The sequence below is a fragment of the Arachis ipaensis genome, chromosome B04 (genome assembly GCF_000816755.2).
Source record: "Arachis ipaensis cultivar K30076 chromosome B04, Araip1.1, whole genome shotgun sequence".
Classification (NCBI taxonomy): Eukaryota; Viridiplantae; Streptophyta; class Magnoliopsida; order Fabales; family Fabaceae; genus Arachis; species Arachis ipaensis.
This window is the reverse complement of record NC_029788.2, coordinates 35,734,169-35,759,992: the sequence shown is the minus strand read 5'-3', so window position 1 is coordinate 35,759,992 and position 25,824 is coordinate 35,734,169. Positions and strand designations below refer to the sequence as shown.

The following is a 25,824-nucleotide window of genomic DNA, read 5'->3' as shown; positions in this document are numbered from 1 at the left end:
TAGTATGAAATTTTTAAAAATTATCATCTTAAGCACTACGATTATATTTTTGCGGCTCTTTTTATTTTAAACAAAAACAAGTTTTGACAAAAAAATAAAGTTATTATACCTGTTTAGTGCATGTTTACACTTCAATTTCAAACAAAAATCTTCTGTGGGAGAACATACTAAATATAAACTAAAGTTATTTACATAATTTTATGTTACCTAAAAGTTTAAACTTCTGATGAAAAAAATAGTATACTAGAAAATAAAAACAAAATCCTAATAATCTATCATCGCTTTTGATTGGTAGAACAATTATTAAAGCAAATATAATGGTTTCTGGCTTGTCGACAGAAATTTGGGTGACCTAGCGAGGTAAGATGTCTCCATAGGAACAACAAAACTTAAAAGGCCATAATGAGACAAGGACTTTGATAAACTGCTGCATGAAATAAAACAAATATGAACTTATTTATTTGGTAGGAGAACAACATGAACTTTTGGTGCAAACAAGCTATGATTTTGTTGTAAGTCTTAACTAACTGATGGAACGAGTCCTCACCAATTGAGAGGAATTTTAATACTGATAAAACCCAAAGCAAAGTAATCCGAAATCGCAATATTCCGGTATAAAAATGAACGCGCAATTTTACTATAATATTCATGATATGGCCGTGTAAGAGAGGAGTGTTATGGAGCGAGCGGTTTTGTAATTTGTAACTATCAATTAGTTATCACTAGTATTTTTTAATAATTAAGTGCTGGTCAAATTTTAATAAAAGTGCTGATCTCTGAATTTTCTCTCGTGTAAAATATTCGAAAACTCGGCCGTGAGTGCATCACAGATTTTTCATTTTTCTTCTCTAATTTCTTGTAAGTAGTCTTAATCGGAAACTAGTAGTATTATTATATCTAGCTAGTGGTGATCTAAATGTAAAGTAGTTCATGATCCATTGTGTTCGAGAATGCGAATAAGTCATCGCAAATGAAGACATACAAATTAGTATGCACTAAATCACTTAATTGGTGAATTCATATAATTTTAGTGAATAAGTATGATCAAATATTGTGTATTTTAACTGTTTTATTGTTCCCTTCTTTTACTAAATTCTTTTAGGGTGTGTGTGGTTGGAGGTAATACAAGTGTATTTCCAGGAATGTTGAGATAGAAATATCTTATTCCCATGTTTGGTTCAAGAGTTAAAAATTTATTCCTGAGTATATTTTATTCCCTGGAATCAAAATCCCACTCATTTCATTCCCATATCCTCCCTAGGTATCTCTAATTCCAATGGGAATGGAATGTTAATAATAAAGTAAAAAGACCAAAAACACCCTTGTTAATTTCACTCCAACCCTTCTCTTCAGATTTTTTTCAATTCATTTCAAACAAAACGAAACCCTAGCAGAGACCCCTCCTCCATGAAAACCAATCCCTAGCGAGGCTTTTCTTCAAATTCACGGAGGTTCCACCGGCGCCGGCGCCGCCTCGCTGCCGATTTCGATTTGCACGACCACTGCGCTCATTATTTTAGAAGAAAATCGTTCGCGTTCGTGTCATCATCACAGCTCACAGTTCCTATTCGTGCTTCCTGTTCGTGTTCATCGTCTCGAGTGGTGCTTCCTGTTCGTGTCGTCTCCTTCGCTTCTCTCCCTCCTCGCGTCTCAGCAATAGCCATCAAAGAGAGTTTAATTTGTCTTCTGCAACCTTGTTCATCTTTTTCAAGCACAAAATCTTCTTCTTCAGGTAAGGATCTTTTATTTGTTATTTATTTATTTTTCCTGAACTATGTTTGTGCTATAATTTATTGGCATGAAGGTTTGTGCTAGGTTTAAAATATTTTGTCAAATAGTTGATTCATTGCTGTTAATTTTATTGCTGATTGGTTTGTGATACTGAATAGAATATATGGTTCTTTGAAATGCAATGTCATTAAGGAAGCATAACAAGAGGTTCTTTGATGATTACTACAACACTCAAAGCCCTTTGAAAAATGAAAGCAATTCTTTTTTGAAATTGGAAAAGACTTTTTTTTACCTTTTGATCAATGTATATATAAGACAAAGACTATGGTAGATTGAATCAAAGGTTGAATACTGAGGTTATAAAATAGAGTTACGTTTATTTTTTTCTCTGTTGATTATGTTTTCAGTCATATGCTGTAACTTAGAATTGTTATTATTTTTTGGTCTGCATTATGAAATTTTGGGTTTGATTCTTGTGGCATAAGGATTCATAAAGACTGTGGAGTAAACACGCTAGTCCCTTTGCTTTGTATTCTCAAGCTAACATGTTAGAAACAAATAATAATTATATAACCTCTTATCAAGGACTAGTAATCATTCAAGTGTAACTGTGAGAGTAAATAATAATAATAATAATAATAATAATAATAATAATAATACCATCCAAAGAAAGGATTGTGTCTTGACCCTTCCTAGTTTCGTAATCTTAATTAATTATAACATTACATAAGTGTGATCATGACCTTGCACCCTGTAGCTTTCTCCTTTCATATCCAACAATTCTTATTTTCGGTTTGGTTTTATTTTCAACTCCTCACTAGTCACTAGGTTTGTTCCTTTAGAATTTTCAATAAAGGCATATACATAGATAGATAGATAGATAGAAGGGTGAAAGTGAAAGCAGGTAGAGAGGTTAATTAACAAGATAGATATATGGCTGATGCATTTGATGAGGAGTGTGATTATCTATTCAAAGCTGTTCTGATTGGGGACTCAGGGGTTGGGAAATCAAATCTACTATCAAGGTTTTTGGGTCTGTATTATAAAATTTTGGGTTTGATTCTTGTGGCATAAGGATTCATAAGGACTGTGGAGTAAACACGCCAGTCCCTTTACTTTGTATTCTCATAACTTGTTCATAGAACAGAGCAGGATGTGGAGGAGCTTTCTTTGCTTTAAACCCTTGTGTTAAATTTCTATGCTGTTTGACTAATATTGTGATTCATCCTTCATCTATTTAGAAGAGAAAAAGAGAAAGCAGGAATAAATAAAAGAAGGGAAGGGATAGAAACTTTATCTTTATACAACTAGCTCTAGTCCACCTCCAATTAAACTCATTTATATATCACCAACACACACCCATAGAGCCAGAACGAATAAGCTACTAGAAGTGATTGAGTAACTTTGGGAGTAAAAAAGTTTGATTTGAATTGAGAAAGTAAAATGACTATGCAACGATGCAGCAACAGCAAGTGAAGTACGTATGATAATGAACCAAAAAAAGCAAATAAGCATACATTCATATTTTCAATACTATCTAACTTTCTATATTGATTCCTAACATTCCTCATAATATATATTATATATGATCACTTTCCATTCTCTTTCTGGGAGTAATTAAGCATTTTTACAGTTGGTAACCTGCTTTAATTTAATTTTGGAATTTACAAGAGAAAATTATAAGCAGTAATTAATTAATCAGGATATACAAATATTAGAGGGGCCGGGAATAATGTATACAATAATCATTCATCAGGAAGGAATCGGCCACCAAGATTTTCCATCATAGAAAATTGCATATTCTCAAATGGCTTCCTGTGACGCTTTCTTTGATTAATAAACCAATTGTTAATTTGCTTCTGATCTAGCCCTGTTGACTTAGCCAGTCCAATCTTGTCAGCTTCCTGGAAGCATCAACAATAGTTAATGTGTCAATGACTCATTTTGTTATGTTTGTGCTTAGGTGACTATTTTTATTAACACTAATAAAGATGATATTGTAAATCGTTGGATGATTATTCATAATAACATTTTCAAGATGTGTTCCTTGAAGTAATCCTCTTGTGTTTAATTGATTTTCTTGAATTCCAGTAGTAATCCCTCTTGGCTAATATATATATCATGTGTTGTGAGATGTTTTTTTGGCTATTAATTTTATTTTTTAAATGATAGAAAAAATTTTACATAGAATAAATAAATAGTAAAGTCTTCTAACTAAATATTTTAATATTTTTTTTGACAGAATGGATCCCAAACAGAAGATGAGAGTTATTGCCTGCTTGATTTTACATTTCGAATTAATGAATGACCTTATGGTTAAGTTGTTGATGATTTGCTATGTTTTGATTATATTGCAATTGAAAAAAAAGAAAAGAAAATGGAATGATAGTTACAGTAGGCAAGTAATAAGGGATGTTAGTGTCGATAGGATTATTTATTTTAGTGATCTAGCATGTATAGAAAACACAAGAATGGATAGATGTGCCTTTCATGCATTGTGTAACATGCTTAAAAAGGTTGGAAGGTTAAAACTAAGTAGGAATATGGGTGTGGAAGAAATGGTTGCCATGTTTTTACATATTATAGCACATGACGTCAAAATTAGAGTAATAAAGAGACAATTTGTGAGATCTGAAGAAACAATTAGTAGGCGATTTAATGATGTATTACTTGCTATTTTGAGATGTCATAATCTCTTATTGAAGAAACCTCAACCATTTAGCCAAGATAGAATGGATGAACGATGGAAATGGTTCAAGGTAATTTATCTTGCTAATGTTATTAAATCTAATATGCTTGGTGTGCTTTAGAATTGAGTTAATTGATCTTTTTTTTTTAAATTTTAGAATTGTCTAGGAGCCTTAGATGGTACTCACATCAAAGTCAATGTCCTTGAGGCTGATAAGCCTAGATATCGAAACAGAAAAGGTGACATAACAACCAATGTGCTTGGAGTGGTTGCTCCTGATATGCAATTTATCTACGTATTGGCAGGTTGGGAGGGTTCAGCTGCGGATTCTAGGGTATTGCGAGATGCACTATTTCGTAATGGGTTTAGTGTTCCCCAAGGTATTTTTATTGAGACTTTAGTATGTTATCAAAGTAACTATTTGATCTTTCATTAATTTTGTTCAATTTTATATGTTACACTAGGTCATTACTACTTATGTGATGCTGGATACATGAATTGTGAAGGATTTTTGGCACCTTATAGAGGACAAAAATATCATTTGAGTGAGTTTAATCCACATAATCAATCCAGTACAGCTCAAGAGTTTTTTAATATGAAATACTCACAAGCTAGGAATGTCATTGAAAGGGCATTTGGAGTATTGAAAGCAAGATGGAAAATTTTAAGGGGAAGATCATTTTATCCTATTAAGACTCAAGGAAGAATTATAACTGCTTGTTGCCTTTTGCATAATCATATTAGAAGAGTGATGGTTGTGGATCCTATTGATGAGATGGAAGATCAAAATATACTTGGAGTAGATGGTGAGACGATCCACTATATTGAGACAAGTGATGCTTGGGGTAGATGGAGAGATCAACTTGCACAAGAAATGTGGAACCAATGGAGGAGAAGACATCATGCTCGATAATTATAATAATTTTTCTATGTATGAGGCTGTCTGTCGTAACGTTGATTTCATTTTGTTGATGTGTTTGTGTTCTTGTATAAGAGTTGTGCATGTATGCTTATTAGTGCAAGTAATTTTTTACTTTTGAGACTTCTTTGTAACTTTTATTTGGATAATAGTAATGCTTTTTTAGTAAATTTAATTGTGATAATGTTAATTTTAATTAAAGATGTCTGTTATTAAAGGTATTTTAGTAAATTTAAAAAATTAGAATCAATAAACAATTTAGCTAAAATATTTGATATTAGAGGTATTTTAGTAAATTCTAAAAAAATTAGAATTAATAATAATTTTAGTTAAACATATTTGATATTGGGGTATTTAAATAAATTCTAAAAAAATAAAATCAAGAATAATTTTATTTGAACATATTTAATATTAAGGGTATTTTAGTAAATTTAAAAAATTAGAATCAGTAAACAATTTAGCTAAAATATTTGATATTAGAGGTATTTTAGTAAATTCTAAAAAAATTAGAATTAATAATAATTTTAGCTAAACATATTTATTATTAGGGGTATTTTAGTAAATTTATTATTAGAGATATTTTGTAAATTAAAAAAAATCAACGTAAAAAAAATAATATTTAATTAGCTTTATATTTATTTTTTAGTCATTAATATTTTAATTTGAATGAATAAGGGTAATTTTGACATATTACATAATATGACCAAGAAATTTAAACTCAACCAAACAAAAATTTATTCATTCCTAGGATTATTACATAACATTCCAAGATATTAAATTTTATAAACAAACATAGGTATCTTATATTCCAAGTAATCTTATTCCTAGGCATTATATTTCTAGGAATGACATTCCTAGTAATAAAATTTAATCTTTAAACCACACACACCCTTAGGGTTATCATTTTATCTTTTATTTTCCCACGGAATGCTAAAAATTTATTGCAACAAAACTAGCTACCAAGTAATGAGTATAATATTTGATTCGAAAAATGACAAAATTGACTAAGTTAAATATTTAAATTAAACACATTGCTCAATGACAACTTTTTCATTAGAACTTAGATTCGTAAAAAAATTAGTCCTTAATATTTTAGATTAGAGAATACCGTAAAAAATTTGGAAAAATGGCTAAATTAAGTATTTTAATTAGAGAAAAAAAATTATAAACGACTTTTGACAATTATCTTGAAAAATAACGAGGTCTTTAATAAAAAATACTCTTTTTAGTCTTTGATCTTTATTTTTGTGAGATTAGTTAGTTCTTCGATCTGTCAATATTTTTTCTCTATATTAATTAATAGAATAAACCTACATGGCATGTTAAATTGTTGCTTTATGTGTTAATAGCTAACTAGAATTGACAGATTTCTTTTTGTTAGGGATATCATTTTTTGAGAATAATTATCAAAACTATTTAATTTTTTTACTATCTTTTTTAAATATATTGGTTAAATTTACTGTGTAAAACTGAGAAATATTAGTGATTTTTAAATTAGTTTTACTCATAAAAATTAAATAAAAAATATATTCGTGATTAACGTGTCACATAAATATGTTCTAAAAAGAAATCATTAATTAAAATATTTACCAATCTCACAAATTAAATATCAAAAATTAAAAAATATATTTTTTATTAGGAGTCTCATAATTCTTCAAAAAAATTTCAAAAGTCGAAATGAATATTCACCAATTAATTACAAACAAGGTTGTCAATTTCTAGTGCAACTTCATTAGGCTACTATTTTGATTTATGTAATTTGACAATAACATATCTATATCTTGTTTTGGACATTTCCTTCTAGTCCAACCTTAACTATTTAATGGCTCGAGCAAAGAAATCAAAACAACAAACAACAACAACAAAGCCTTATCCCATTAGGTGAGATCGATTACATGAATCAAATGATACTGTTGAATTCTATCATGTATCATATTAGTAGAAATACCGTTTATATGTAGATCTTGTTTAACTATCTCAAGGATGGTATCTTAGGTCTTCTTCTACCTTTCACTTCTTATCCATCTTTCATTTTATCCACCCTTCTAACTGGATATTTTATCGATTTTCTTCTCACATATTCGAACCACCTAAAACCTGATTCTACCATTTTTTTCATAATAGATACTACTCCAATTTTTTCTCTCAAATTAATTACGACTTGAACCATGCATACACGGTTCAAGTAACAATAAAAAATTAGCTTCATAATAACTATAATATCTCTATTATCGTATATGTGAGTGCATTTGTAGTTGCAACTGCAATTTAGTACACGATAACCTTAAAATAAAGAAGGTAATCGATTTGATTTCTCTGTTTTTTTTTCTCATTATTAATTGAGTGCGTCACATTAATTATTTTACATCAGAAAGTGAATACGTTTAGTAAGAAACACCATATGTACAAGACAACCCACAATCATTTGATGTCGGTTGTTTTAATTTTGTCTATAATATACCAAATATGTCCACTTTTGATATGTAAATTTTAAATTTGGTTATATTTATTAGTGAACTCGTGAAGTGTTGGGCATGCATTCTTTAATTTACGTATTCTTTAACATCAATCTTCTGCGCTTCCAAAACGCTTACTACTTAGATTGGATCAGATTTTGATGGTCCAACCAATAAATGCTCCTCATCCAAAGAAAAGACAAACAATACATTAGGGAGAGTGACGACTGAACCAACCTTGGCTATTAAATTTTCTAAAAAAAATATGATTAATCATTGTCTGTTATTGTCAATTATATTTGCATATAGACTAGGCATCAAAATCCAAGGAGTATATATTAGTATGTTATCTATATTTGTTTATTATTAATCTACTTAATTATATATCTTTATATATATGATACTACCTACCCTTCATCTGATTCACATTCTTGACAGTTATAATTATACAAATCTTCTCCTTATATGACCAAAGTAAACCTTGCAACAAAAATTAATCATGCTTGTGTAAATTTTGTACTTGGTTCCCTCCCAGTGGTTGAAAAGGAAAGTGGTACGAGTCCAAAAATGAAAGGGATCAGAAATTTATAGATTTAATGAAAAATAATAAAGTGCTTAGAGCGAGTTACATGTTAACCAAAATGTTTAAGGTAATAATATTTTCGATAATATTAGGAGAAAAAAAAAACAATTTAAATTTGTCTTATATAACATTTATTAATCATAACCACAATTAATAAATGTTAAATAAAATAAATTTAAGATATTTGACTAATTTTTTATTGTCTTCTAAACATAGTTTTCATTTGTACCAAACTTAATTATCCAATGTGAAATTACCTACTCTCTTTTTTTTTTTATTTGTCACTTCAATTTATATATGTTTTGTTCTACAATATATGTCGATCAGTCTCTCTCATTTTTATATGCAAATTTTTTTATTAAATTATTATCCATTAGACTTATAACATATAAAATATGTAAAATTATTCTACTATTCTCTCCTCATTAAATATGGTAGGGTTGGTTAATAATAATTTTAGAATTATTCTTAGCCTATAAAGTTTTTATATTAATTTTAAGCATTCACAAGAAAAATATATACAAAGTACTCATTATGAGTGCTCTAATAATCTCTAGAGCTTATTAGAAACACATTAAGCATAAATCAAATCTCCGTTGTATAGATTTGAAATAGTCAACTTAAATTAAGATAAGTTATCCTTCTTGATAAGTAAATTTTTGTGGAAGAGTCAGCCAGGCGGTAAAAATCTTAGTCTTATTAGCTAAAAGAAAGTGATAGCTCCGAAAAAGTATGATGGTTTGAGAATTAGAGATCTTGCTTGCGCCAACATATCCTTACTTGGCAAATTGGTTTGGCCATTTTTGCACTATGATGATAAACCTTGGGTGAGTCTCATAAAGGAAAAATAATGTGCCAAGAGAGGGACTTAGATGGTACCTATCCGTCTTCAGGATCTCATATTTGGAAGAGCACATCTAGATCTTTTGTTGCCTTGACGAAGGATAGATTCTCTTGGTGTATTGGGACTTCAATCTAATTTTTTTATTTCACTACAAGAAAAATAATGAGTATCGCCAGATTTAACGTCATAGATCAGAGTAGCAACAGATTTATCATCAGATTTACTGACGATAATAACGTCAAATTCGTAAGATTAAGTAATTATCGGCGGATTTTGGTTTCCAACGATAAATCAGCCGGTAATACTTGTAGGGTAAAAAAAATAAGTTAACGCGTCCTTATTGTTGGAAAAATCCGACGATAAACCCAATTAGTGAAACACTGCGTTTTGGTGACCCGCAATAGTTTACCGTCAGAGAATCCGATGGTAATAGAGCGTAAACTCAAATCACAAACCCTCTTCCCCCTTATTTAAGATTCACTCTCTCTCACTCAACCACCATTTCCTCTCCTCTCCCCAACACCACCATCTGCCGCCGCCGACACCACCCTCATCACAGCCCCATCTCCGTCGCCATTAACCCACCCACCGCCGACACTCTTCCCTTCTTCTTCTTCTTCTTCTCTCTCTTCTCTCTTTGCCACTTCACCATTTACCTTCTCCCTTCTCCGAACCGCAGCACCACAGACCCACCACTGCTGCTGTCCAGCTTCACCTCTCTCCCATCTTTGCTCCACTTGGCTTCCTGCTTGCGTGTCGCTGCTCCTCCCTTCGCCTCTCCTCTGCCTCTGCAACAATAGGTAACCATTTTAATTTTTTTTTTCAAGTTATTCTAATATTTTATATACTATATTAATTTTAAGAGTCGATTCATTGTTGTTATTGCTATAAATTTTATTATTGATTGATTTGTGATACTGATTAGAATATGAAAGTGGTTGAAATATTGAATTGGTTTATAAATTTATTTATGAATATAAATATGCAGTGGTTTTGCTAATTAAGAATATGCTGATGTTTTGTTGGTTGTTGAATTGGTTTTATATGAATTCATAAGGTAAAGAAAAAAATTGACATTATTCAAATTATCCAATAATATATTTTTTATTTTGAAAATGTGACATTTTAGGAAGATATATTATTTTGAGTATGTGTTATGTACATTATTGATCTTCTTGTTGATTGTTTTCTTATTTTTAACTCGTAAATGTTTTGAAATCGTCTTAAGTGCACTAATTGAGTTGAATTTAAACTTTGAAAAATGTTTCGATTATTGAACTAAATTGCTGAATATTGTAGTTATTTGGAATTGTCTGAATTATGTTGATTTACTGTGTTTCAGCTGGTTTTGCTCTTTGCAAACATGACGACGGATAGATGTGCTGCGTATCAAGCTGTTGGTCGTGCTTAAAGTCCTGATCGTGATAGAGGGAGAGTTTTTTCCGATACCCCCAGGAATTCTGGATCCTCTCCCTCTACTGCGACCACCCCGATGACGTCGCAGGTTATAGGTTTAGCGGACCAACCGTTTATCATAGTCCCTAACCCCAACTATGTCCCTCTATCTATGGCGACGATGCCGCCTCCAACCTCTCAGCAGCCCGCTATCATGGTGGCGCTACCTCCAATGACAGAAGTTGCGGCCTCGAAATTCTCTCACGAAAGTGAGGTAGCTGATACCCCTCTACCACCTCCCATCGTACGGTTGATAATTTGGCCTGATGACGGCACGGAGTAAGTATTACTTTATGTTTTTTATATTTTCTAATTATTGAATTGCTGAAAGTTTCTGATTATTGATTCTAGTTTAGTGGAGGGCTGTAGATTTGAGTGGCTAAAAGTTTTTCATGTTTCCTGATTATTGAATTGTTGAAAGTGTCTGATTATTGATTCTAGTTTAGTAAATTTAGGGTTGTAAGTTTGAATAGATGAAAGTGTTTCATATTTTCTGATTATTGAATTGCTGAAAGTGTCTAATTATTGATTCTAGTTTAGTGGATTTAGGGTTATAAGTTTGAATGGCTGAAAGTGTTTTATATTTCCTGATTAGTGAATTGCTAAAAGTGTTTGTTGTTCTTTGATTGTGGACATTTGGTGTTGTTTAAGTTAATTATTGATGGAAAGAGTTTGTGGCGTGTTCCAGTTATAGATGAAACTCTGCCAAATATTCTATAAAAATCTCTATATATTATGACTATTTGCTTCCGAAGTTTTAAGTTATATTGCCATATTGGTTTGTTTGTGGATTTTTGATAGGTTCACATCGAACAATAATGCATGTACTCAGAGAGCGATGATTTCAGAAATGGGCGGTAATTAATTTTTTTTTTAGTTTCAAACCTTTTTAGCAAGTATATATCTCTTTAATAAACTAATTTTAAAGTTTCTTTGTGCAGCTGCACTTTATATGAAACACCTCTCATGATGTCCTCATTAGGAAGATCTACGACCATCGAATGGGTCGGCAGCTGTAGCAGATGCTGGAGGATGTTCATGAGGGGCGGGACCATATGACAAACTGGCTCCAACCGGAAATAAAGAAGGCTCTGTTAGGGCATCATCCAGGTCGTCTAAGTATACCGGCGGCTCAACAACCTTCATTAAGACTAAGATCAGGTTGGTATGTAGTGTATTTAATTTTGTTATTAACTTAGTTATATTCTTGTACATATTATTACTAGACATCATAATAATATTGTTTCAATAAAACATGTGTAGTCAAAGTCGTTGGATTGCGAGATAACATTGGCAAATACGTTCAAGTACACCCACACATTGTAGGAGAACAAAGCAAAATTTGCTGATCAGCAATCGCTCAGGATCATTATGTGAGTAAACATACATCTGATCTTCTGATATAAAATTAGAGATTAACTGTATAGTTGTCGTACTAATCACAATAACATGTGTTACACAAGAGTCCTACATGCAAAGACTAGAGGTTGCGACTCAACAATCTCAGCAAAGTGGGGAGGACGCTGCCGATGGATCTGCTGCTTTAGTCGTTAATTTCGATGCGGTTTGGCGCGAGACTGCCTTAGCGCAGTACAAGAACTGCGTATATGAGCTGGGGTCGTTCTTCGCCAGGAGCCTCCGAATACAAAGATTGTTTTGCTTCGGATTATGACGAAATGCCTGGCCTCGATTGTTCTTTAGTAGAACAAAGATTGGCGTTAAAAACCATTTTCTTGACCAGTGAAACAGACACCTCGACATTTTGCTCCTAAAATTAATTTTAAAATTAAGGAAGGAATTGAAAGGCTTAGCAAAGTTTATTTGAAATACCCATTATGTCGATTGGGTATCAAACATTGTGCATATAATGAAAAAGAATAGAAAACTCCATGTGTGCATTGACTTTTATGATTTAAATAATGCTACTCCTAAGGATGAATATTTTATGTATATAGCGGATATGTTAATCGGTTCTTCAGTTGGTAATGAGATTATGAGTTTTATGGATGGCTATTCTGGTTATAATCAGATTCTTATAGCTGACGATGATGTATCTAAGACAGTCTTTTGATGTTCTGGTGCTTTAGGTATATATTGGGAAATTTATAGAAATATATATCAATGATATAATGGTTAAATCGAATTCAATAGATCAACATCTCGATTATTTAAGCCAAGCATTTCAAACGATGCAGCAAAAAGGGTTAAAAATGAATCCTTTAAAATGTGCATTTGGAGTTTCGGTCAGAAATTTTTTTGGGTTGTGGTGCAAAAGAAAGAAATTGCCATTTATCAAAATAAAGCCAAGACAATTTTATATTTGCTACCTCCTTCATCGAAGAAGGAAGCTCAGTCGTTTTTAGGAAAAGTTAACTTTTTCAATGATTCATTTCTAATTTTTTTGGTTGAACCCGTATTTTTTCATCATCAGTTAAACTTAAAGATGAATCTCAATATTTATGGACACGTGAATATCAACAAGCGTTCAATGCGATCAAGGATTACCTATCGAAAGCACAGTAATGGCAACAGTCCACCCTCTCAAACCTTTAAAGTTGTATGTTGCAGTTTCGACAAATACTATCAGTTGTATGTTGGCTCAAGATAATGAAGAGGGACGTGAAAGTGTAATTTATTAATAGAGTCGTGTGTTATCTGATATTGAGACAAGATATTCTCCTATTGAGAAATTATGTCTTTCTCTTTATTATGCTTGCATAAAACTAAAGTGTTATATGGTCGCGAAGGCTATAAAAGTCATTGCACAAATTGATTTGGTAAAATACATGTTATCATACCCAATATTAAGAGGTTGATTAGGAAAATGGATGTTGGCTTTGACGAAATTTGATTTACAATATGTCCCAGCCAAGACTGTTGAAGGTTAGATCATTGCAGATTTTCTAGTCGATCGACCGAATAATCTTAATGACTAGGGAGCAATTTTAGTCAATATCGAATCTGAGTCTTGGAAATTATATTTCGATGGGTCGAAACATAAAGATGGAGCTAGTGTTGGTATTTTAATTATATCCCCCAAAGAAATGTCATCAAAATTTTTGTTTGAATTAAATTATCCATATTCGAATAATATAGCTGAATATGAGGCTTTGATATTGGGATTAGAAATCTTGATTGACAAGGGAACATTGGATGTCAAAATTTTAAGTGATTCTCAGTTAATTTTAAAATAGTTGTAAAAAAAGAATTCAAGTGTAATAATAAAAAATGCAATAATATTTGTTGACAACATAGGAGTTATTAGTGTCTTTTTGAAAAGTATCTTTAATTCATATTCCAAGAATTTCAAATGAAATTGTTAATGAGTTTGCTTAAATTGCATCGAAGTATAAGATCCCTTCTGAAACTTTAAGAAAATTGGTAGAGGTTCAACAAATTCTAATACCCATCAAAGAGAGAGAAACTTTAGTCATTGATGAGTGGGATAATGATGATTAGAGAAAATTAATTATAAAATATTTAAAAAATTCGAGTGTTCATGTCAATCGAAAGGTCAAATTAAAGATAATGAATTTTGTATTGATAGGTGATGAATTGTATAAAAAAGATATTGACGAAAGTCTCATAAAATGTTTAAATCAATCTGAAAAATAATTGCTCTTAGTGAAGTCCATGAGGGTATATGTGGCACCCACTAGGCTAGGAAAAAAATAAAATGGAGAGACTAGTAATTGAGTTGAGGATTGTTTTCATATAATTTATGTGGCAGAAACAAACAGTTATATTTTAGTTTTCTCACCTATGAAGCACATGATAAAATTTAATTGGTTAAAAGGGGCTATGAATATATATAATTTGGAAGAAATAGAGGTTGAAATTCTTCTCCAAAAATATACTCTTGTAATTTCACATCCTCATAGACTTTCTAATCTTGCTCAAAGTTCACTTTTCTGTAGGATTCCTTCCATTTATTTTTATATTCTCTTTAGTTTAATTTTCTTGCAAATTTACTTCCTTAGCAAAGCTTTCCTTTTTGTATTTTTCTTTATGTTTATGCATTATATTTAAACTCAAAGTCCTTTGATCATATCAGAAGTGTTTATTGTTTATTTTAAATTCAAAAGTCAGTTACTTTGTTTTCTTTGGTATCTTTTTCATTTCTTTTTCTTTCCTATCGTTTTTAAACTTTACTTTTATACTTCAAGTTTTTTTCTTCTATCAATTCAAAAATAAAATTTTTGGTGTACAACTCAAAACTAGTACTCATAAAAAAAGTAAGTTTCGTTCCTAGATCACTAGATATTGAATTAATCTAGATTTACTAAAAATTTGCCTAAATAATGAGTTTATAAACCCTTCCAAATGTATACATTTTTCTAAACCAAATCTAAGGAATATGAAACATCATCCACACTTTAAACTTGAAATCCCAAACATTTATATAGGTTGTAACTAAAATTGTCTCATGTTTAATAACATGAAGAAAAGAAAATACATTAAGTAGGCTTTGCATAAAAGGATACATGCATGCACCAAGAAAAATAAATAAGTGAAGCTCTACCAAATTTATATTATTATAAGATTTTGTGTTACGCATTGATTCTGAAAAGCACAGTAACCGTGGGCCTATTGTCCATGTATGTGTGATAAAAGCTTCTTTAATTTGATTCATACAATTCAATAATTAAATGCCTGTCAGCAATCGTCTTATTCCAACTAATTAGTGCCTTCACGAACCTATAGCTAGCTTCACTCACTTAACATCTCTCCTCTATTTAAAGGCTTCAATTCATTTCAGTGTGCAATGCAACATCCACATATATATCTACAGAAAATAACACACATACACTGCATTCTACAAGCCAAGCAAAGGCCACATAAATATAATAATTTATTAAGAAATAATAAAGGATAATTATTGAAGTAGTAGAGGCTTTTCCATTCAGTGATGTCTGGCCAGAGAAGCTCCACAACAGGTTCGAAGTTAACAGAGAATGAGATTAATGATCTTGTGTCAAGGTTGCAAGTACTTCTGCCACATCTGAACCAAAGAACCAACTCAAAGGTAGCGTATATATGTGTATAATGTATTGTATCACCATTATTATTTGTTTGTTTGATTGTATAATATATAAAATATTCATTTATCTCTTTTATAATATGATATTAAAGTTCTTATGACTATAAAGTTTTGAATTCAATTCGATTCTTTCTATTCTCATTTTCCTAACTTTTTAAGTTCAGAAAAGATTCTTATATGAAAAATGTGTTAGATCAAATCACTCATATACTTCTATTTTACAATTTAAGATCTTTAATTAGAGTTTTAGAACAGAAAGTTTACGGTTACATTTCACGAGCATTGGTAACACACATTCTTCCTACATGATCTGTATAATGCATTTGTAGTTGCATTACTTGCATTGTTTTCAGTAATGGATAAATGACAGCAGAGTATTGTTCAGTTGGTTTTAATTTTCTATAGAAATTATAATTTATAGTTAGATATTTATGTGAAATTTCATATGTCAGCCTTTTATAAGGGAGACATACATTATTACTTATGGAAAAGTATAGGTAACCAATAAAATTTTTGAACAATGTGTAAACAATATGAATTAATAGGGTTAAAAGAGTAAATTTAATTAGTAGTATTAAATTAAGGTGTAATGTATTTTCATTTAATTGGTGATTGTTCATATTATTCAAAATTTTCATTGTTTCCTAACACTCCCCATTACTTATTTGAGTCCCGATTTAATATCACATAAATACATAAAAGTTGGACTCCTGAAAGAGTGCGATAAAATTAAGCTAAAGGGGAAACAAAAAATGCTCCACTAAAATACACTTGTCAATTTTCATGTCATAGATTTTGGTCAATCATAATTATGTACCAGGGAAGTAAAATAATAAAAAAAAATATTTGAATTCCAAACAAATGTCTACTACCTTAACAACTGGAATAATCCACGTTTGAGTTTATCATATTTTTCTATTTTTCAATTATCCTTTTTTGGGTGTCTCACGTACATAGAACATTCAAATAACATTACTCATATATGAAATGACTGCAAGATATATTTTGGAATGAACACTGAAATTAATGTTTTAGATCTTTTAGATTAAACACTTTGATCTTAAACAAATTTTTATTCTTTAAAAATTTTTGAGAATTACTTTAATTAGCGTTATTCTGAAATTCCTACTCCCTTTTTAAGTGATGAAAAGTTTGCATTTCCATGCAGCATTCAATGTCAAAGATCTTGCAAGAAACTTGCAGTCACATTAGGAGGCTGCAGAAAGAAGTGGATGACCTTAGTGAAAGGCTAGCATTGCTAATGGATTCTATGGATATTAGTGACGTTGACAGAAGAGTTTTAGAAAACTTTTTGCAACAATAACAAATGAGTCCTTTTTCTACATTCTAGGCCCCTATGACCTCCTTGCCTATTTCTATATGTCTCCTCTTTATTGTTCCCACCTATTTAGATTGTAATCTAATAGGGGCTCCAACTAGCTTGTACTAAAATAAGTTGTGTAATGATAAAGAATAAAACTTCTTAAAAGGAAGAGCAAATTCGCTAAAATATTTTTTTTGACAAATCTTGGATAAAATAAATTTAAGGTTTAATAAGTCGGAAATTATTCATTATATTAGTTTATTATTTCTGGTGTGCATTTGAGTATAATAATAGTATGATAAACGCGTGTATGGTGATTTGTACTTCTTACCATCAACGTGAAAATAACACCACAATCTCGCAGTTCTTCAATTGCCACGCCTTTGTGGTCAAAGCATTGGTGTGGAATTTAAAGTCCATAAACTAATTGGTAAGTGTATCGGGTCATACCAAATAATACCTCAGGTGAGTGAGGGTCGATTCCACAAAGATTGATGGGCTAAGCAACAATGATTGAATGATTTACTTAGTTAGACAAGCAGAAAAGAATGTTTGGGTCTCAATTTCATTAAACATTAAATACAGAAAATTAGAAAGCAAGTAGTAAACGGATTGTGAAATATATGAGTAAAACAGTTAAGGTTTTAGAGATGTTTATTTTCCAGATTAACTTTTCTTACCAACTACTTTAATCATGAAAGATTCAATTCAGGACAAATTATATCTGACTAAACCCTAATTCCTTAGACCTTTTTAGTCTCCTTTAATCTTCATCAACTGCCAATTCTTTGGTCATGTGATTCCGATTAGAGGGTTAAGTTCAAAACTAGTTTATGTGCCACAGAAACCCTAATTATCCAAATATAAGAGAATTATATGTCACGTATCCCGTTAAGTCCAGATAACTAGAAATTTAGGAGAAATTGTTTTCAAGCTGTTGTTCAAGTGAGACTCTCTAGAGAACCACAATTGAGCCTGTTGTTGAAGCGAGACGATCCTCTAGAGATAACTCTCCCGAGATTCACAAGAACTCAAATAGAGCAAGGGTCATACTTCTGTTCCACCCAAATTCATAAGATGAAGAACGAAAATAAATTCTTGAAATTGAAATCAAAACAGTAATTAAAATAGAAGAGTAATAATATCAATCCATACAATAAACAGAGCTCCTAACCATAGCAGTGAAAGTTTAGTTGCTCATGGTTTAGAGAGAAAACAAGGATTCTAAAAAACTGTAAATTACGGAATGAGGTAAGAAAAAGAGAGAAGAGTCCCCCGAAGGGCTGAATCTTTTCCCTTTTATATCTAATACTGATTAATGTAAAATATATTTTCTAAAACTAAATAATATCTTTTCTTATTTTAAAATAAAATAAAGTTTAATAAAAAATTAATAAAATCTTCGCGCTGGCTCCTTGGACGAATGGGGACCACCAAATTCACTAAGGGTGGCGCCAAACTTGGGTTGAGCCAAGTTTGGCGCCATCATACCCGTGTGGAATCTTGCAATTATGGTGCTCATGAAGTTAAACTTGGAATCACTTCAACGCCACACACTCTTCCTGATTTTCTAGCACTGGCGCCAAACTCCAAACTTCTCAAGTTTGGCTTCAATTTAACGCCATGCAATTCCTAGAGGTGGGTGAGTGTAGCGCCAAACTTGAAAAATACCAAATTTGCCATCACCAAGGTAGTGATTCTAAACGAAAAGTATAGACTATTATATATCATTGGAAAGCTCTGAATGTTAGCTTTCCAATGCCATTGAAATCGCGTCAATAGGACCTCTTTAACTCAAGTTATGTTTATTAGAGTACAAGGAGGTCAGGGTTGACAACATCATCCACTTTCTTCCTTTTCTTCTACACGAATTCTGTCAAACCTGTCCGAATGCTACTTGAAATAAACCAAATTACACACAACTCAAAGTAGCATTCATAGTGGCTCAAAAATACTTAATTCTTGATTAAACTTAATAAATTCGAATGCAAATTCACTAGGAAAAGATAGGAAAGATGCTCACGCATTAAGCACCCATGCTCTATGATACTGCTGCACTGCTTCTCGTGGATCATGAGATCCTGGAGGGTGGACATGCATTGTCCATGCAGCAGGCACGCCATCTCCTTCTAAGAGAAATTCTGTTGAACATTTTAAAAAACTTAAGAACACACTTAATAAAATTAAAGAAAAAATATTTTTTGATAAATGTAAGAGGAATTGTAGCGCAGATGGTTCAAAATAATTTTTGAATGTATGTGATAGAGTGTGAACAAATAAGGGGTTTGAAATAATTATTTGTGGAAGGTCTTAAAAAATTCTTAAAAAATTTTTTGAAGATGGATGATATTTAATTATGGGAAAGATGAGCTATCTGTGTAAACTACTAAATGAGTCTAAGTAAAAGTAACATACTAAACTTCTTATGTTTACTTTATCCCAGCCAAATTTGATTGTATTTTGTCATTTGATAATGCTATCACAATGTTATCTTGGGCTAATTCATGTTGTCTTCTTGGTTTGAGATACATGGCATGAAAGTCGGGTCATGATCGGGGTGACGATGATTGGTGGTGTGGTATCAGTAGTGATGATCGTAGATAGTGGCCCTAGAAAGAACACAAGTATGGCGCTTGATCTATGTGGCACATTTCGCACCCCTCATATGACGACTACTACTATACTACCACTCCTCCTATCTTGATTGTAGCTACCTTCACATCAATAGTGGTTGAATCTTTGTCATAGGGACTAAAGCCAATGAGGATGATCAAGACTTTTGGCTCCCATGCTTACATGGCAGGCTCACCTGGCACCTAGACCTAGTCTCAGCCCTAGCCTCAATCCCAGTCTCAGCGACAGTCACAACCTCAGTCTTGTAAGAATCGCAACTAATCAACCAGTTAATTAAGTGATTAATTGCCCAAATTAGGCTTTGAAAAGTTAGAGTGAGAATTTGAGGATTTAAAGGTAATTTTTGGACTCAATAGGTCTTTTTGAGTCAGAAAATGCGCTTTTTATGAAAAATCGTAAAAAATCACGAACCGGAAATTGAACAGGTTGAACCGGTTCAAGTCTGTCCGGTACCGCATGAGAAAAAGTAAAAACCGGAGAAAACCTTAGAAAAATGTTAGAAATGGAAAACCGGGCATTAATTTTAAAGGTTTGGCCCGAAGTTGGGCCAAACGGGCTAAAAACGCTAACAGCTTGGACCGGACCCAAGTTGGGCCTAAGCCCAACATATAAATACACTTAAATGAACCCATTTCAGTCACATTCACCCTCATAACTTAAACACAACAGCAGCTGAAGTGAGGAGAGGGGTGGGAGCTTTCCACCATTGTTACTATTCACTTCAAACTTGCCAAGCTCATATCTTGAGCTAGAGAGCTCCGATCGCTGCACCGTTTGCGGCTACGCGTTCCTCGTGAAGAGCTCTACAAAAATCATATAAGAAACTGGAAAGAAAAGCTCGAATTCCTCTCAGTTTCTCTCCTCAAAATTTCGGGTTCATAGGGTTTTTGATTAAATTAGTTTTTGTGATTTTGGATGTTTAGGTTTGCTCTAATCCTTGCTTAGCCTTGGATTCTTGCTATTAAATCTGTTGGAGAAGGTAAGAGCCACTAAAACCTTGTGAATTTATGTTTAATTGGAACCCTAGGTTGCTTTGAGGTGAATTACATGTATATAGTTTGATTATTGTGGCTTTGGGAGCTCTTGGAACTTTTTTGTGCTTATTGGAGTGGAAGTGAAAGCTTGGTTTATGGTTGGAAGCTTGTTTGTGCTATAATTGAAGTTTTGGTGCATAAAGGGGAATCGGCCAAGGTATGGTTTCGATTTCCTCTATGTAGTATATAATGTTCATGGACACATAGGCTAGTGACCAATAAGATAGGTTGAACTAAAATGACAGTTGGTGTGTTATATGTTGATGAATTGATGAATGTTGGGTTGATTGTGATGAATTATAATGATATGATGATGTTGAATGATTGTATGGATTGGAAGTTGGTTCCTTATGATAATTGTAGTGTTATGATTTATGAAATTGTGGGTTTGATGGTGAATTTGATCATAAGTGTCATATAGTTGATGTTGGAATTGATAGTAATGAAATGAGAAGGAGAATGTGGGAAATTTGGTGTATTGTAATGCAACAAGTACATTTTGATGAAAAATGGAGTTTTGGATGGTATTGTATGGTTTGAAATGTGTATGGTGAGAAATGGTATAAATTGTGAAGTTTGGTAAAATTGAGTTTTTGGTGAACTTTGCTCGGTCATCACTTTTGCCTCGATTTTCAAAATTGATTGAAATTTATTTAGAATTAAAGATCTTTGAAAACTCTTTAAATCGATATAAAATTTATGAAAATTGGAATTTTGTAGAGGAAGTTATGATCCTTCAAAGTTGGTGTTAAAAATCTAAAAATATGCAGAGTTGCAGAATTTCATGATTTCTGATATGTGCGGACGCACACACTCGTGCGGACGCACACCCTGCAAATATTTTGACCTGTGTGGACGCACGCACCTGTGTGCACGCACAGGCAGGGAAGTGCGTTCTGTTCGCAGCGCTGGCATAGCTTGTGCGCGCACATATCCAAGGAAAAACTTCAACCTGTGCGGACGCACACGTCGGGAAGGTCAGTCTGTTGGGGACACTGGCACAGGTTGTGCGAGTGCACAGATCCTTGTAAAAATTGACACATGTGCGTACGCACACCCCTGTGCATACGCATGTATTTCAAAACTCTCAGGAGTGTGCGGACGTACAGACCCTTGTGCGGCCGCACACGTCCTGTTTCTCAAAATTTTATTTGTTTTCAACTATTCTACCTTCCCAAAAAGGTTGTAAGCTTCTAAAACACCATTTTAAAAACTTATGGGCTTAATTTTGAGTATTGGAACATGGGATGTAAGTTAAGGTTTCTAGAACACGGTTTTATGATAAATTAGAAAACGGAGGCCTAGGTTTCTGGTGTACTGAGAATGATTTGACATTGGGTGGAGGATGATTGATACATGAGATAAGGAATGCTGAACCTTGGACATTGGAAACTGAGTTATGAATGGACAGTGGTTGAGATGAGTCGAGGACTCGGATTGAGACGATGGATCTCTGTATATTAAAAATATTTTCTGAAAACCACTGAGATATTGTTTTTATTGAGATTATGAGACGCTATGCGCCTGGCAGGGACGGGGTTGGATCCCGCCTGTCGAGGTAGCGGCGGCGGCATAAGGGCGGTGGTTCGTCCCGCTTGCGTTGAGATGTGAGGTCTGTGGCAAGAGTATCCTGCTCGTATCCCTTCGGACCTATAGGCGAGCAGGCGCCGGTACCTGGACAGTGATCCAGGCACTATATCTCGGGGGTTCCCATATGAGAAATCCGAAGGGCGACGTCTCCATGGAGATGTGTCGGGTTGGCAGTTGAACCAACAATGTGATATCACAGCCAGTAGGGCAGGCATTCATCATATGCATTTTCTATCTGTTTGTATGCTTTGTTTACTTGTAATGGCTTGCCTAATTGAATAACTTGCTTACTTACTATCTGAATTATTTGTCTCATATGATTCTACTTGTGTTTTACTTGCATTGTTTATTAATTGTACTTTCTACTGGGATTGAGGAGGTTTGGAAGGCGGTGGCGATGGGATCGCATGGAGGATAGGTTGGTGAAGGCTGTGGGACATCGGTGTTTGGTTAGAGTAGAAATCGCTTAAGATGGATTACCCGGTTTAATTATGATAAGGTTTATATTATGCTTGTTTTGTTTTAGAATGCTTTAAGCTTGAATCTTGTGATGGATATGGAGCTTAGGATTGCCTTTGGCATCCCGAGGTCTTATATCCTACATCACTTGGTACTGTTACCATACTGAGAACCTCCGGTTCTCATACCATATATTTGTTGTGTTTTTCATATGCAGGTCGCAACCCACCTCGGTGAGTTGCTTTGGATGGTGACAGGAGCGGAGGATCTTGGATTCTTTTGGAGTCTTTTTGGTTTATCTTGTTTCTACATCTCTCTTTTGTATTTTGTTTTGCCTAGAGGCATGTATTTGAGAGAAAGAAAACTTGTATAAGCTTTTTTTAAACTGTCAGGTTTCTATATGGTCTGTGTATTGCTAGCCGGCTTATACTCTGCGAGTCGAGGCTAGTTTCTTATGATATTATACTTTGATACTATTACCTTGTTTATATCACTTCTGTTTCTTGTGCCTTAAGATAGTAGCTTCGCTAGTATGCTTTGCGCTTTTGAAATCCTATTTTTAAGCTATATCTTTCATCGGGCTTCTAGATTATATTATTTCTTTTATATATTATACATATGAGCTTTAGAATTGTCGTAATCTCTGATTAACCTTTGCTTTACGGCGCGAGGTAAGGCTTAGGCTAATTAGGGTGTTACAAGTCTCATCCTGAATCATGTTAAATATTCTATCTTAGTTGAATGCATATTCTTAACCTTGCATCATATGTATGCTTATGTGTTTTGATGTATGACAACATGAGATTTCCGTCAGCAAAATAACTAGTGTTATGAAAAGTAATGAACTTAATCTTTTACTTGACTTTAACCTAACTTATAAATTGACTATATGGTAAATAGAAATATAATTTCATCACATGTATTATGTGATATAACATCAAGTTTGATGAGTGATTTTAAAGGAAAAAAATTTTGTCAAAGATTCGATGTAAAAAGTTTTTACCGTTTTACGACGAGTAAAAACAGATTTTTACAAAGAGGATTCTTACATCAAACTCAAACACAAGCTCCTCATTAAAGAATTAATAATGCATGCATCAAAGATTATATAACAAGGAGAAGTCCAACAAACAAGGTTTAGGTGTAGGACTTTAGCTTTTACTTGTAAGGGTAACTCAAGTTTATCTCTCAAGCTAAAATCAAGTTTTAATCAAAGTAAAATTATTTTTACTCAATGATTTCAAAAATACATAATTGAGATGAGTATAGGTCGTGTTATGATTATCCTAATATGTTTATAATAGATTATGGAGAGTATGACGATATCTAATCATGCACAATGCACCATAACTCGAAATTTAAATTTGTTGAAATTTAAACCTAAAGGATCGATCCCTATGTTATGTTTCACGCAAAGTTGAACTAGATGATTGATTCCTAGCCTTGAGGATTGATCCTATATGTCCTTGTAGACATAAGACCCTACCAAGAGCATATGTTTTTGACTCATTTGCTCTCTCCACTCACTTCTAACATTCATGGATGCATGAAGACCTATAAATAGAGGTCTTGGTCCTTTGTTGGAGAACACAACTTTTTCATGCTATAAACTTTTATTGTGATTAAATTCCTTAAGTTTTCAAAGTGTTTTTCATAAACATTTGAGAGATAGCTTTAGATTATTCATAATGATTCATTTATAACCATATACTCTTTTGAGAGAGCTCATTATTTCTAAATTTCACTATCACATATTGTAAAATAAGAGTTTTGTAACGCTTCCTAATTTTTGAGAGACTTAGAGGTTATTTTCTCTATGGTGAGACTTGCTAAACACTATAGTCAGTGAGGATACCTAAGATTGTTAAGCACTCAAGGAAAAAACACTTGAAATTAGTATTACTTCAAGTTCTTAGAGAAGAAGTCTCGAAGTGGAGTCGTTTAACGGTTTCATATATTATGAGGTGTTCATATACAACTTCATATACTGTGAGGTGTTCATCAAGTGATCTATCTTGTTGCGGTTTCTCAATGCCCCTATAAGGTTGGTGATATAGTAAAAATCTTTGAATTTTAGTGGGAGGACGTTGGTGAAAATTTTGTGCTTGTACTTCTTTCTAACCCTTAAACTCTTAAAATTTCTTGCTATTTACTTTTCTAAAGTGATGTGGAAAGTTGGCTCCTTATAAGTTCTTAGAAATTCGTTCAAGTCCTTAGCTTGAAAAAGTTCTAGTACGAAAATACTGGCTTTTAAGCTTTCATTTATTTTAGATAAGTGGTACAAAAAATATCAAGTACGTGGTTTAAATGCTTGAAGTTCGCTTATAAGCCCACAAAAAACAGAAGTATGTCACCTTTGTTCACAAGTTTACATTTTCGTAATTTAAGTTTCCATCTATATTCCGCAAATTTTTAATTTAACATTTATGCTCAATTCAACCCCCTCTTCTGTATATTTATGGTGTTCTTATCGACTAACAAGTCAAACCACAACATAGGCCCGTCACTCCTTTACAGGGTGCACCAAGTCACTTCTCACTTAGAGGCTGAGCTTCCACCACTGACAATCGGATTTTGCTTAGTTTGAATGGAAATGACCGGTATGCTTCTAATTTATACGGTTAAATTTTTTACATCATCCTTAATTTAATGATAAGAAAATTAGATTGGGGCTTAGGGGTTTTATCACAATAGATAAGAATTATTCAGTAAAAGGGGACAAGAAAAGAATGGCACCACGAAGAGGAATTTATTGGCACAAAGAGACACAGCGAAAATATAAAAAGATAGATAAAGGGGGTTTCCTACTAGACCTCTAAGAAACCTGTCCTTAGCAACCAAGGTCACCGAAAGAGATTCCCTATTAGACCTTTAAAGAACCTGTCCTTGACAACCTAGATCAGAGGGATGAAAATTGAATCACTCAATCTTCTCCATGCAACAAGCAAAGCAAATCACTCACCTCACTTAATCACACTAAAAAAATGTGCATAAAGCACTAAGAAAATTTTATTCATCAAAGTTGTGTAAATGTCTCACCAAAGGTGTTGAAATAGACCCCTAAC

General features: G+C 32.8%; 1 protein-coding gene and 1 long non-coding RNA gene across 2 annotated transcripts; both read left to right on the top strand.

Annotated features, from left to right (window-relative positions):
- On the top strand, positions 4,275 to 5,351 carry LOC107636369 (protein ALP1-like). Its single transcript, XM_016339889.2, has 3 exons — positions 4,275 to 4,490; positions 4,578 to 4,800; positions 4,885 to 5,351. Exons 1-3 carry the CDS (start codon positions 4,275 to 4,277, stop codon positions 5,331 to 5,333), a joined length of 888 nt encoding a protein of 295 aa, XP_016195375.1. The 3' UTR covers positions 5,334 to 5,351.
- LOC110270606 lies at positions 15,379 to 17,228 on the top strand. The gene is made up of 2 exons (XR_002360246.1): positions 15,379 to 15,703; positions 16,887 to 17,228. It is a non-coding gene; the product is annotated as an uncharacterized LOC110270606 (long non-coding RNA).

Bases quoted from the DNA above. Each gene is read 5' to 3' on its own strand.
- LOC107636369 (XM_016339889.2), top strand. From the start codon at position 4,275: ATGGGTGTGGAAGAAATGGTTGCCATGTTTTTACATATTATAGCACAT. The intron at 4,491-4,577 runs GTAATTTATCTT...TTTAAATTTTAG, and splicing joins AACGATGGAAATGGTTCAAG to AATTGTCTAGGAGCCTTAGA. The intron at 4,801-4,884 runs GTATTTTTATTG...ATGTTACACTAG, and splicing joins TGGGTTTAGTGTTCCCCAAG to GTCATTACTACTTATGTGAT.